General features: G+C 40.4%; 1 protein-coding gene across 2 annotated transcripts in view; it reads right to left on the reverse strand.

Moving 5' to 3' along the window:
* Positions 1-2,071: 2,071 nt before the first annotated feature.
* The window catches only part of SDC3 (syndecan 3), a 109,366-nt gene continuing 97,330 nt past the window's right edge, over positions 2,072-14,107 (reverse strand). Inside the window, exons 4-6 of one of the 2 annotated variants that reach the window (XR_012715061.1) lie at positions 6,601-6,895; positions 3,342-5,019; positions 2,072-3,309 (exon numbers count right to left, since the gene is read on the reverse strand). Coding sequence is in view for 1 of the 2 variants with exons in the window: in XM_075264561.1 (XP_075120662.1) it covers positions 4,853-5,019; positions 6,601-6,895 (462 nt within the window). In the remaining variant the exon portion in view is untranslated. Of the gene's footprint in view, positions 5,020-6,600; positions 6,896-14,107 lie in introns of both variants that reach the window. The other variant, XM_075264561.1, reaches the window with a different exon arrangement.

The following is a 14,107-nucleotide window of genomic DNA, read 5'->3' on the forward strand; positions in this document are numbered from 1 at the left end:
GATGTTGAGAACAAAGCTCTGTGGAGGCTGAGTCACCACTTCCAGGACTCCTCCCCCAAGGGTGGTCACAACTAGTGTTGATTTGAATAATAGATTCAAATACCTCGCTCCATAGGAATGCGTGTTAGCGGTCAGCACTGCCGGCTGGTGCTTAACCCCTTGGTGTTCGGATGCTTACATGCATTTCTATGGGAGCGAGGTATTCAACGAATAGCTTCAAAAAATATTCACTCATCTCTAGCCACAACCAAAAATTTGATTAAACTAGATTTTTTTGATCATTCACTTATTTGTGTTAATAGACAAATATAAACTATGAACACTTATATTTTTTTAAAGAATTCCTACTTTGTAGCATTATTTCTCACTTTGGTTTTGCTGTTATGCTTCGGAAAATCGTTCTTCTGCACAATCCAAGTATGCTTAAGCTTAAGGTCATGAACTGATGGCCAAACTTACTTCTTCAGAATTTTCTGGTAGAGAACAATATTCATGGTTCCATCAATTACAGCAAGTTGTCCAGGTCCTGAAGCAGCAAAGCAGCCCCAGCCCATCAGCCTACCATCATGTTTGACTGTCAGCAAGGGTGAAACTTGCAAAGACTGGACCAATAGCAACATTTTGACTTGGGCCCCTCCAACTCCACATGGTACAGCATCCCCTTTCCTGGCTCCCACATGTATAACACCCCATTTACACATACAATAATGTCCCAAAGTGGCCTCCAGATAGTATAATATCCCATAGTGGCCCCTGTACACAGTATAATGCCTTATAGTGACCCCTTCACACACAGTATAATATCCCATAGTGGTCTAACCACACTTTTTAATGTCCCATAACAGCCCCTATTTTTGAAGCCACTCATCCAAATCCTCAACACCTCCTGCTGCCTCCAACTCAAGAACATCCATTGAATCTGCTCCTTTCTCACACCATGCTAGTCCTCATTATCTCCCACTTAGACTATTGTAACACCCTTCTCCTTGGCCTCCCAGAAAATGCTCTCCCCTCCCCCTTCACCTTAAACTGTCCCCCTCGCTTATTCCACAACTCCCCCCATTCATCGGCTGTGCTCCTCTGCCAATCCTTTCACTGGCTACCCATCGCCCAGTGAACAGAGTTCAAAATATTAACAATGTCATTGAAAGCCACCCACAATCTGTTCCCTCCATCTGACTTAATCTCTTGCTACCTGCCCACACATAAGCTCTGTACCTCGGCTCTTCACACAACCATCTCCAAGATTTCTCCCATGCATCCCCCATACTCCGGAACTCACTACCATGACACCTATTCAGGAAGACAAACAACCTCCAATAACACTACTACCATCACACCACCATCTGAACAGCCTCTACCTTCACCTACTGTCTCTATCCCTTTTCCCGCATAGACTGTAAGCCCTTGTGGGCAGGGCCCTCTATCCCACGGTGTCAGTTGGTCACTGTTAGTATTGTATTCGTTTTGTATATTTTGTGTACTGTATGAAAACCGTCAAATGTACAGTACCATGGAATTAATGGTGCTCTATAAATAAATAGCAATGATAAATAATGGTGGATTCTACTATTATTTATCATTGCTATTTATTTATAGAGCACAGTTAGGTCTATTTATAGCGCACCATTAATTCTTGACAGCACTATGCATAGTATTTGTGCACATGGAGGTGCGTAAGTGTAGCTCAATATACAGAGATACAAGACAAATCACAGCAGTCTCTTCTTTATTTAAGTAACTTTTGTGTCTTCAAAAAGATTTTAGACAAACATTTGTTGGGTATATACGCAAAGTTACATGAGAAAGCAAAGGAAGAAAAGTGAGTGCGGGGATTTCTTGTACTGTATATACATATCAGAGACATAACACTTTCTATTAATCCATGTATAGTATTTGTATCAACTGTATTTTACTCATGTATATTACTTCTTGCCTTATGATGAGTGAACCTATTTACTGTCATTTTATACACATTTACAATTGGCAACATGTATATTAATACAATGTAGCAAAAAATGACAAGAAAATGAAAAATTCAAATGTTTTACATTTTATTTCCTTAATGGGTACAGCACAGAAATAATTATAAAATTATTAAGATACATTAACTGCAACAGTGCGTAAGATCATTGGCAAAGGTATAATTTTATTTTTAGGTGAATTATTTTTTGTTTGCTCGTTGCTCATGTTGCTTTTGGCTTTAAAGTCTGTGCTAGGAGACACATTCAGAACAGACTTTAAGAAGCAAATTTTTAATGCTAAAATCCTAGTGAATTACATACTGTACATACAAAAAATGCTCTATTACAGTATAACCCCAGTACTCAACCCGTTCTAGAAATTATTTCACCACTTACAACAGATGTTTTGTAAGAAATTAACCCACTTTGTACTTGCAGGTAGACTGGTAGAATAATGTACAAAACCAAAATATCCCAGGTCTTCAGATGGACCAGTCAAGATGTTCCATACTAGAAAGTTTCAGCCAAGGAGCGTTTCCCATTATTCCCGAGAATTGTTGTAAATGCCCAAAGCACCCCTTGGTATGTTACATTCGGTCTTCACAGGGAAAATAACAAAGATATGCCACAGACATGACATTCAGCTTGGTTGACGGAAATTCTATTTTGGATGAGGTCTTCATCTTGTAATTCCTTCTTTAGATCCTTAAAGCATTGATCACTTAAAGTTAGGATAACATTTCATCTTTCACTTCACATTACAAATTCTCAACCTACTGTCAGTGGCCTTTCTGAGACCCTCAAACCTTAGGAGTTTGGGAAAAGGACTAAGGCCTCATGTTTCCCTTCCCTTCTTTGGTGCTCCATTTCATTTACTTAGAGGTGAATAGCAAACAGAAAACCATTACATCCCTCTGTGAACTCAAGACATACTTGGACAGAAAAAAATAGTTAAAGAGGTTGTCCAGGCTTAACTATTTGAATTGTCTATCCTCAATATAGGCCATAAATACCTGATCGGTAGGGGGCCGACACCTGTAGGGAGTTGCTTTAATCGACCATCCAATACACAATACAGAGCAGGAAGCAGAAAGCTCCATCCACTGTATAGTGGCTGGGTGCCTTCCCTAACTTCAGTGGGAGCAGAGCTGCAGTGACAGCGTCCGTCCACGATACAGCAGATGCAGTTTTCGGCTTCCAGCTTTGCATTGTGTATATGACGGGTGCCAGAAGCAGCTTAGGCCATACAAAAATTAAGACCGGACAACCTTTTTAAGAAATAAGAACAAATGAAGAATAAAGAATATTTCATAATTCTCTATAGTCTAAGTCAGTGGTCTCCTGCCTGTGACATGTCAACTGTTGTACAACTGCAACTCACAACATGCCATGACAATATGTGGTTAGAGGGCCACAGGTTGCAGAACACTGGTCTAATGCTGGTAATACACATCACAAGTATGTCACCTGAACCTACTGATCCAGCGACGCCAGTTAGTCATCTAAGGTGTATGGGGCCTCCAGAATCTCACCTGATTGCAGAAGTAGGGGAAGTAAAAGGTTGGGTATACTGGATTTCAACATGCCTGATCCTTTAGCTCTAGGAGAGGAAAGCCATTGACAGATGTGCCTGGCAGTGGCTTTCTCCCCTCTCCTCATTTGGCACATATGCTTTCTGGGCTGAAGCAATTATGCATGTGTATGAGAGGACTGGCAGAAAGGCCTGTGGGCTGTGTTCACAAACAGGTATCACATGTATGTAACCACATGTGCATGCCTTTATATTTACTGAGCTGTACTGGCTCAAAATAATTTCCAATTAAATGCGCATTCATCTGCTTATAAATAGCCAGAATCCTTCACTGTCGCTGAATCAATACACAACAAAGACCAAGTTTAGATTTAAAAAAAAGGAATAAAATAACATATTGATTGAAGTATGTTTTACCATTTTCTATACAGTTTACTGTGTAACGTTTAGTGACACTTTATTGCACCTTTAAGTAAATAAATCAGAGGTTAGAATGTTAGAAATGATGGGGATAAGAGTAACCATTGAAAAAGACAATTGTACCTCTAGAAGTTTGAACTTTTTTTTCCAGAGGTAAGAAGATTTGAACCATATCCCTTTTTATGGCACAACATTTAACCAAAACACCAATCTCATCTCTTCACCACCGCAGTACCATTTCAATTTGTATCCTTAGTTTAGTCTTTTTTTTTCACATCAGTACATTTGCTGGAGAATGTTTTGTTTAAATGTTAAAAAAAAAGTTCTGTTTTCTTTCTAAGAATTCTTAATTTACACCAGATTGTATTTACAGATTAATAGCGGAGCCTGTGGTCGGACTACAAAGTAATCTGTATAGGTCTACTATAAAGATATATATATATAGGATTTACAACATTCCAAATTCCCTTTAGCATGTACATGACCTTTACACTTTGGAAATATTATTTAAAAAACCGAAAATATTTCCTAGTATATGCCAATACTGCATCATAAGGTGAAGTAAAAGGTATCACTTGTGCTTTTTGGAGTACTGACTCTGCTACGTGATGGCCACAACAACTTTATCAGTTAAGCATTGTAAAAGGACCCTCAAGGAAGCACCTGGCAGTTGTGGCCATCGACAGTGTACAAATGCAAAGAGGAATGGATGGAGTAGAAATCCCATAACAGGGATAATCTTTGTTTCCAAAGAGTGGTGAAGTGTCCTGATCTGGCCACTTTTCTTGTGACCACACTTAAGGTAGTTGTGACTTGAAAATGAAATAAAAGCCCACATCCAGGATCACTGAACATGGGAGCCATGAAAGGATGATCCGTCCACAGGCTCATTGATCATCAGAACTGGAAAAGGGGAAAGAAGGAGACATTCCCTCTACTATGCGTAGAATTCTTCATGATTGTCCGGTTTTTGATAGGAAACGCTGGCCGGTTTGGGCTCCTCCAGAGCGTAACTTCCTTCATCTTTCTTTTTCATGCGGTAAATCAGCAGCATTACTAGAAATGCAGCAAAAAGGGCACCGACCACACCTCCAACGATCACCGCTAGATAAAAAAAGAAAAAAATTCATTAACACTGGCTTTAGATATCAATAATAACAGCTGAAATTGTATTAAGTTTTGTTATGTTTTTGTATCCTGAAAAGGTCACCGTAAATGCACCTGTATGCATTTTATCTAGATTAAATTATATAAATTATATTATTATTTTTGTAGTAGTATATGTAAGGTCACATCATGTTTGACATGATTCCTCTTAGTGACTTGCTAATTATGTTCTATATTGATATATACTGTTTTATACTATTTTCAACATATCGCAATGTGCCTTTCTTACATCCAAGATGTTACGACCAGGGCCTCTTTAACCATAGGACGAACAGTGCAATTGCAACGGACCCTATGGCACTGGGGCCCACTCCCCTACAATCTTCCCTACAAGGTGTGCAGTTGATAGCCCTTACAGATCTAGAGCGATTCGCTAGTGAAAAAGGATGTTCGGCATTGAGATCCCATTGCAGATCTCAGTTCCCGAAGAGTATTTAACAACAAGGCTATCATGAGGATCTTGGTTTCATTTTAAAGATGAGATTTTCTAAGATCATCTTCATAATCCTAACGGTTCCTGAGATATGGGGCTCTAAAGTGCCCTCCTCCCTCCATCCTCAGCCTGCATCTTAGAGATGTATGAAGCAAGAAGGAGGGGGAAGGAGTAGCTGCAGAGACAATGATAAATCATCATTATCTCTGCATAACCTGTATGTGACCCCGGGAGAGGGGGAGTTAGGTGCTAGCATGGATGTCTGTCCAAGTTTCCAATCAATCAGAGCGCATACTGTACTTTCAGAGGGGTATTCTTATGTAATACCCCTCTAAACATAATGGAAGGAATCAAAATCCGCTGTCAAAGGAAGTTTAATGGAGTTGTTTAACATTGTCCTGGTCGCACCGCCAAAAGAATTGCACTAAACAACTACACAACACATACACAAAGTCATCAATAAAGTTTACATTTGACCCTGTCCCTGTCCTGTCCATACCTGATCTTTATAGAGTAAAGTACACCATCCACTTGTTGAGCGATATCCGTTACACGCTAAAATAATAGCGATAACGATTGTCACTAGAGATAAACTTACACTTACGAAGCCTTTGCACTGGGCCCACCAATGTGTTAAAACGGCCATGGATCTGTCAATGGAAGTGTTATTTCATCTGCACTTGTTGTAGAAGGTGGACAGAACTAAGTAATAAGAAACCAGCTATAGTGCAGACATGCTAGTCAGTTTGTAGCATTACTACCTGGGACAGGCTACTCCACACCACTGGACCTCTAGAAGTTTGAAACTGTCTTTTTGTTTCCTATGAGAAGACCTCCACTTCTAGATAGTTAAGACCCCTATGCAGAGCTAAGATGCCTTGATTTTCAAGAAAGTGAGCTGCACTGTATTGAGTCGAAGTAACCTTAGAAAGGCCACTCGCAGAGAGCTGCATTAGAAAAACAGAGAGGGACAGAGTGAGGGGTAAATGCTACTCCTGCAGTGACACAATATCAATTTTCTACACACTGATATGAATCTGCTGATAAAATCAAAATGTTTGTACAGCTTGTAAGTAGTGACTAACCTATTAGCACTTCTCTTCTCTCCAGAATATTCTTTTGAGGCATCTGTGCCAGGGTATTCCCAGAATCTATAGTATTGTCAATGAGACCAGTATCTAATTTCCTTCCTCGGCCACGATCAGTGGGTGATGTGCCAGCTGGCAGAACTTCATTGCCCAGGTCAGGTACTGTGGGTAGCTGTGTCTGAGATGCTTCCTCCTCTTCTTGGATCTCAAAGTCACCACTGGGGCCTCCACTCACTGGCACCTCTATATCACCATCTCGAGCTGTAGCTATTGTCACTTCCCAGGTGTCTGTCTGTTACCGAAACAAAGAAAGTATGGGGTCAATAATTCATCAAAATGGGCAACATTAAATACAACAGTGTCTATTTTCTTTACTTACTTGTAGTTAGAGATAGTTAGAGATGACCCATAGAAACGAATGGAAGCACCTGGCACGCAGACTTTGCCGGCGGCCGGCCGTTTAACCTCCCGCGTGCCGGCCGCTTCCATTCATTTCTATGGGAGCGTGCTGTGAGCGTGCTGTTCGGAACGGCTGTTCCGACCAGTGTTTGCTCATCTCTGTAAGTTTTACGTTTCTTTCTTCTGTGCTTTCTTTCACAGTTATCTTAACCCCTTCCCGACATTCGCTGTAATAGTACGGCGCTGCCGGGAAGGGCTTCCCGCAAACCGCAGTACTATTACGGCGGATGCATGGTGCGCACACAGAAACTGTGTGCGCACCATGCGCTGCGGGTGACAGCCATATGTTACGGCTGACATTGCCCTGTAACACCCGCGATCGGACCCGGTTCCAACATGACCACCGGCATCTCCGGGGTTTCACTTTGTTGTGGTGGCGATCGGCACCCCCCGCGCCGGTTTCGGGGGGTGCCGGTGTTCGTAGGGGGGAGCCCGGGGTCTGATCAGTGACCCCGGGTCTGCCCCATCACTTACCCCGTCCTCGCACCTGGCTGATCCTGCCGTAAATGAAGCTGTCAGCCTGTGCGTCTACACAGGCTGACAGCTTCCTATACAATGCAATACACGTGTAACACGTGTATTGCAGTGTATATGTAGTGAAGCGGTGATCAGCTGATCACTGCTTCAATCCCCCATGGGGACAGAAAAAAAAAGTTTGAAAAAAGTAAAAATAAAAAAGTTTAAATAAGTTTAAAATAAAATAGAAATAAATAAAGACCCAAAAATCCCTTTTTTCCCATATAAAATGTTTTATTATGTAAAATAAAGAAAAATAGAAAAAAACATTACATATTTGGTATCACCGCGTCCGTAATAACCTGAGCAATAAAATTAAAACATTATTTAACCCGAATGGCGAACGGCGTAAAAAAAAAACGTAGAAAACCGCACAAAATAATGATTATTCACCACCTTTCCCTTACAAAATGTTCAATAAAAAGTAATCAAATGGTCAGATGAAAACCAAAATGGTACCAATAAAAAGAAGAGGTCTTCCCGCAAAAAATAAGCCCTCAACCAGCTCTGTCTAGCGAAAAATAAAAACGTTATGCCTTTCAGAAGATGGCGATGCAAAAATAATTGATTTTTTTTCCCTAAATTGAATTTTATTCTGCACAAATAGCAACGCGCTAAAAAATCATATAAATGAGGTATCGCCGTAACCGTACCGACCCGCAGAATAAAGGTAACATGTTACTTATGCTGTACGCTGCACGGGAAAAAAATAAATGCTAAAAAGCAATGCCAGAATTGATGTTTTCTTTTACATCCCACCCAGAAAGAGTTAATAAAATGTAGTGAATAAGTTACAGGCCCCAAAATGGTGGCATTGAAAAGCACATCTAATACCGCAAACAACAAGCCCTCATATGGCCACATTGCCAGAAGATAAAAATAAAAATCTAGCTTGTACAATGAGAAGACAAAAACCCCAAAAGTCGCCAAATCATTAGGACATAAGTGGCTGCGACTAGAAGGAAATGTGTAAGCTGTGCGAGCGTTTTCAGGGGACCCCCCATATTTTGAGATTATGAGAGAGAGTACACCAGCGCTGATCCCCCAGAATGCCCCTCTTACCCATCCGTGTCATAGGAGCTAGTGGGAAAATAGAATGGGATTTGGTGTGCCCAATTTACTCCGCACAGCTTACACATTCACTTCGGGGTTACTAATGCTCACTACATCACTTGATAAATTCTTTGAGGGGTGCGGTTTTCAAAATGGGGTCACTTTCTAGAGGTTTCCACTGTTTTGGGCTTTGTAAATGCGACATGGTTCCTGAAACTGATCACAGCCAGATCTGCCCTCTAAAAGCTCCTTGGCGCGCCTTCTCTTTTGCGTCTCGCTGTGCGTCCATATATTAGTTTACACCCACAAGTGGGGTACTGTGGTAGTCGGGAGAACTTGCATAACAAATTGTGGGATGCGTTTTCTCCTTTAACCCCTTGTGAATGTGCAAATTCTAGGGCTAAACGAAAAGATTAGTAAAATAAATTCAAATTTGAAAATTTCACCTCCATTTTGTATTAATTCCTGTTAAGCACTTATAGGGTTAAATTACTAGGTATATGTTGTTTTGGCTTATTTAAGGGGTGCAGTTTTGAAAATGGGGTGATTTATGGGGGGTTTAATACAAGGGTCTTTCAAAACGCCTTCATAACTGGATTAGTCCCTTTAAAAATGGTTTTTGGAAATTTCTTGAAAATTTTGAATATTGTTGTTTCACTTGTAAATCTTATAATGTCTGTAAAAATTAAAAGGGCGCCTAAAGTTTGATGCCGACATAAAGCAGAGATCTGGGACATGAGATTTAGGATATAATTTTGGCGGTCTGACTATCTGTATGTAATGCACATCATTTCAAACTTTATAAAATGCATATTTTTCAAAATTTCCACCAAATTTCCAATTTTTTCATAATTAAACACAAAACATATCAACCAAAATTTACCACTAACATGAAGCACAATGTGTTACGAAAAAATAATCTTAAAATCACTTTGGTAAGTTAAAGCGTTCCAAAGTTATTGTCACATAAAGTGACACATGTCCGTTTGGAAAAATCGAGCTTGCTCAGGAAGTCAAAAAGTGCCATCGGCGGGAAGGGGTTAATATACATGTTTTCTCTAAAGCCTTGTTTACACTAAATTTTTATTCTAATTGCTGTAAAACTTATTAAAAAGTGTTTTGTGTATCTAATCTCCATTTCATCAGAACATCATGAGAAGGATCTATGTGCAGCGTCCGTGCTGTCTGTTGAAGGGTCTATGAAGAGTCATGTGTTAGGGTAGCATGTGCATTTTAAATGAAAAGGTCACTACAAATAGCTTTACCACTGAAGGCTGTGATAAAAAAAATGAATAAAAAAATCATTATAATCATTATAGCCTTTAATAATAATCTGTTGTGAATATGTTGTCTTATGGTATTTCTTTTTTTACTGTTACTATGGTACTACTGACCTACAATAATACTGACAAAGATGTGCCACATTGTTTCTTCTGCCCCCTGCCTGCCACCAAGGGGGGCCAGGACAAGGAGACCACCTGAATTATTAACAGGCCGGAGCTTCTTAATAATGCAGATGTGTCTTGCAGCAGCCGGGGACCTGATTAAAAATGGCATACAGCACTCCCTAAATAAATTCCCACAAATGTTTTTTTGTTTTTTAAGGATTAACACAAATACATAAGTATGCCAATTCTCCTACAAGGGTAACGTTGATTGTAAGGAGAGGTTCTGATGGCTGCTTGCCAGAAATTTGGCTCTACAATCCCTGTTGCGTCATGACTTCTGAGGCATGCCTCTTTACCTCTTTCACAATTCCTAGGTGGCCATGTTTTTCTGTTGTCTTTTAGAATTCTTTTCTCTTAGATCACATTTATCTCTAAGTCTCTTTTTACTGTAACCTCATTTCTAAATAAGCTTTAATCTGCTGTTATCCACTTGTGAGACAATGTATGTATGGGTAAGTTTCATTACAGTGACAATGAATTTTATCTATGTACAATCAATACAGAACAATACTGAGCTTATTGTGAATTTATTCTGTACAATTATCCCTTTATATTACAGCGATATCGGGTGTTAAAATACAGCGGCCGCTCAGAACTGAGCAGCCATCATATCCATTGTGTCTCTGCTGTATTATTATGGGCATTAACTGATTGTGAGCATTAACCCTCTTCATGCCTCTGTCGAAGCTGACCAAGGCAGCATTTTACCTGCAGCAATTTAGGCGTGTATCGCCATTCCACGGAACGAGTTCCGGGGGCGGTGATCCATTACCATGTCAACCAGTAGCGTATTGAAGGCTCCCAGGCTTGTCTCTCTTACATTTCTATGTCAGGCTGTTCTAGGCAGCCCTTAATAGAAATATATGGATTTAACAATGCTTTGATTGCATTAGCATTACAATGCATTGTATTAGTGATTAGAGATGAGCGAGTAGTACTCAATCGAGTAGGTATTCGATCGAATACTACGGTATTCGAAATACTCGTACTCGATCGAGTACCACTCGCTGTTCGAATGTAAAAGTTCGAAGCAGAACCAGCATTGATTGGCCGAATGCTATACAGTCGGCCAATCAATGCTGGTTCTTCTCCTACCTTTAGAAGTCTTCTCCGTGCAGCTTCTCCGCTGCGTCTTCCGGCTCTGAATTCACGCTGCCAGGCATCGGGCCTGGGCAGAGTCGACTGCGCATGTCCGCTTGTAGTGCGGGCATGCACAGTCGGCTCTGCCCAGGCCCGATGCCTGGCAGAGTGAATTCAGAGCTGGAAGATGCCGCGGGGATGCTGCAAAGAGAAGACTGCTCGGAGGATCCAGCCCGACCCTCACTCGTGGACTTGGTAAGTATAATTTGATCGAACGTTGCCTACCCCTGAAACAAGCATTTTCCCCCCATAGACTATAATAGGGTTTGATATTCGATTTGAGTAGTCAAATATTGAGGGGCTACTCGAAACGAATATCGAACCTCGAACATTTTACTGTTCGCTCATCTCTATTAGTGATCAGACCCAATGGGATTCAAAATCCCCCAGGAGATCTTAAAATAAAAGTAAAAAATATATATGATTTTTTTTTTTACAAGTTTCTATTCCTCCCCTTTTCCTAGATGACATAAATAATAAATAAACTGTGTGAAATATACACCATTTGGTATCCCTGCATCCCAAAACACCCAGTCTACAAATTTATAAAAATATTTTTCCCATAAGGTGAACGCTGTAAGCAGCCAATAACAGAACTCTATGTATTTTAGAATACATTAGGATGCATCGCAGTACAGACCCCTAGAGGGGCTAAAAATAAGAGCAATAAAACAGTAATAATAAAAAAAAATGTAATAAGTATTAAAAGTTCAAATCTCCTCCTTTCACTAGCTCATATATAAAATATATATGCATAAATAAACAGAATAAAAACAAATGAAAATTAAACAAGCTGAACTGCACTTTTTTGCCAGTTCGCCTCCTATAAAAGTTTGAATAAAAAGTGAGCAAAACATCAGACATTCAATAAAATGATGTAAATAAATAAGTACATCTTATCCTGCATAAAACAGACAGCCTATGCAGAACCGTGTACTGAAATATAAATAAGCTATGTGAGAAGGTGACAGGCAGAGTGCTGGAGTCCCGCTATATCAGCCCCAGATTCCTGACTTATGTGTGGTCCAGTGCGGGTCTGGAATAGGTTTCAGCCCCAGGTGTGTATCCTAAGGCTTGTTACTGGCCCATAAAAGGTTGCAGAGCCTGCACTTCAGGGCAGATCCAGGAAGTGAGGAGGTAGCTGGGTCTGTCCTGTAACCCTGAGTCCGGTGAGACCAATTTTTGCTAATGTTTTTTTGTGTGGCTGGTAGTAAGTAGGTTATTACTTCTGTTTAGTTAGTCACTCGGACAAGCAGGATTAGTTTTATTTGTGTCTGATGTTAAGGCTGTGTTTTGTTTTGCTCATTTGTGCAAGTGAAGGCTTATTTATTGTCCTGTTGTTCTAAATAAACCAGCTTGCTGCACATTTTGTGCCCCTTTCTTGACTGTTTGGGTGTGTACTACTGCTTCTACCGAGCCATCTTTCCCATAGCTATGAGTGTCAGAATATGGCATCACTAAGAATTGTTTTTTTTTTTCAATGTTTTGGATTTTTTTTTTTAAATGCAACAAAAACAATATACATTTAGTATGGAGGTCTTTACTCTATGTTCTAGTATATTATACTGATTGTTTGTTTGGCCCCTAGTGGGAGATTTAGTTCTGCCCATGACTTGGTACTTGTTTTTGTGTTTTGTTCCCTGCAGATGTCTTTTAACCAACTTCTCTTTTACACTTGCCTGCGGTACTATGAGAGAGGTAATAAAGCACATACCTTTTTGGCAAGCTCCTCAGGGACCATCACACAACCTCCATCTCCCATGCCGTCCCTGACTCCTCTGGCCATCTCATACATCAGCCAGAGGCTATCGCATTTGCCTTGCACTCTTATTAGACCAATTTGGATGGTTCTGAGACTGATTGGGAGAAGGTGCTATGGTCAGATGAGACAAAAATGGAGCCCTTTGCCATTAACTCAACTCGCCGTGTTTAGAGGAAGAAAAATGCTGCCTATGACCCAAAGAACACTGTCCCCACTGTCAAGCATGGAGGTGGAAACATTATGTTTTGGAGGTGGTTTTCTGCACAGGACTAATTCACCACATCACTGGGAGAATGGATGGAGCCATTTACTGTAAAATCCTGAATGACAACCTCCTTCTCTAATGCCAGGACAGTAAAAATGGGTCATGGCTGGGTCTTCCAGCTGGACAATGACCCAAAACATACAGCCAAAGCAACAAAGGAGTGGCTCAAAAAGAAGCACAGAAGCCTAGCTAGTCTCCTGACCTTAATCCCATAGAAAACTTATGGAGGGAGCTGAAGGTCCGAGTGGTCAAGCGACAGCTTAAAATCTTAATGATTTAGAGAGGATCTGCAAAGAGGAGTGGACCAAAATTCCTCCTGACATGTGCGCAAACCTCATCAACTACAAAAAACATCTGACTGCTGTGCACGCCAACAAGGGATTTGCCACCAAGAATTAAGTCTTGTTTACCAGAGGGATCAAATAATTACTGCTCTGAGCAAAATGCAAATAAATTTATAAAATTTATACAATGCGATTTTCTGGATTGTATTTTTGATATTCTCTCTCTGTTAATTTTGACCTACCCTTAAAATTATAGACTGTTCATGTCCTTGTCAGTGGGCGAACTTACAAAATCAGCAAGGGATCAAATAATTATTTCCTTCCCTGTATGTACGGCAGCAAAGAGTTTTAATGCTAAATGTTGAAAATCTGTAGACCCATCTCGAGTCCTGAACTTCTTGCTAGAGTGATGGATGTTTGTAGTTTTGAATTTCTGACTTTGAGCCTTCATAAGAATGTGGACGCATTCCAATCCATCTTGACCTTCTATGATACATATTGTATCTTAAACGGCTTCTTACCACGGATTTCCCTCTCCCTCTTTTTCCTCTCGTTCTCCCCCTTGTCTGTTGACTTT

This window comes from Leptodactylus fuscus, chromosome 2 (genome assembly GCF_031893055.1).
Source record: "Leptodactylus fuscus isolate aLepFus1 chromosome 2, aLepFus1.hap2, whole genome shotgun sequence".
Taxonomy (NCBI): Eukaryota; Metazoa; Chordata; class Amphibia; order Anura; family Leptodactylidae; genus Leptodactylus; species Leptodactylus fuscus.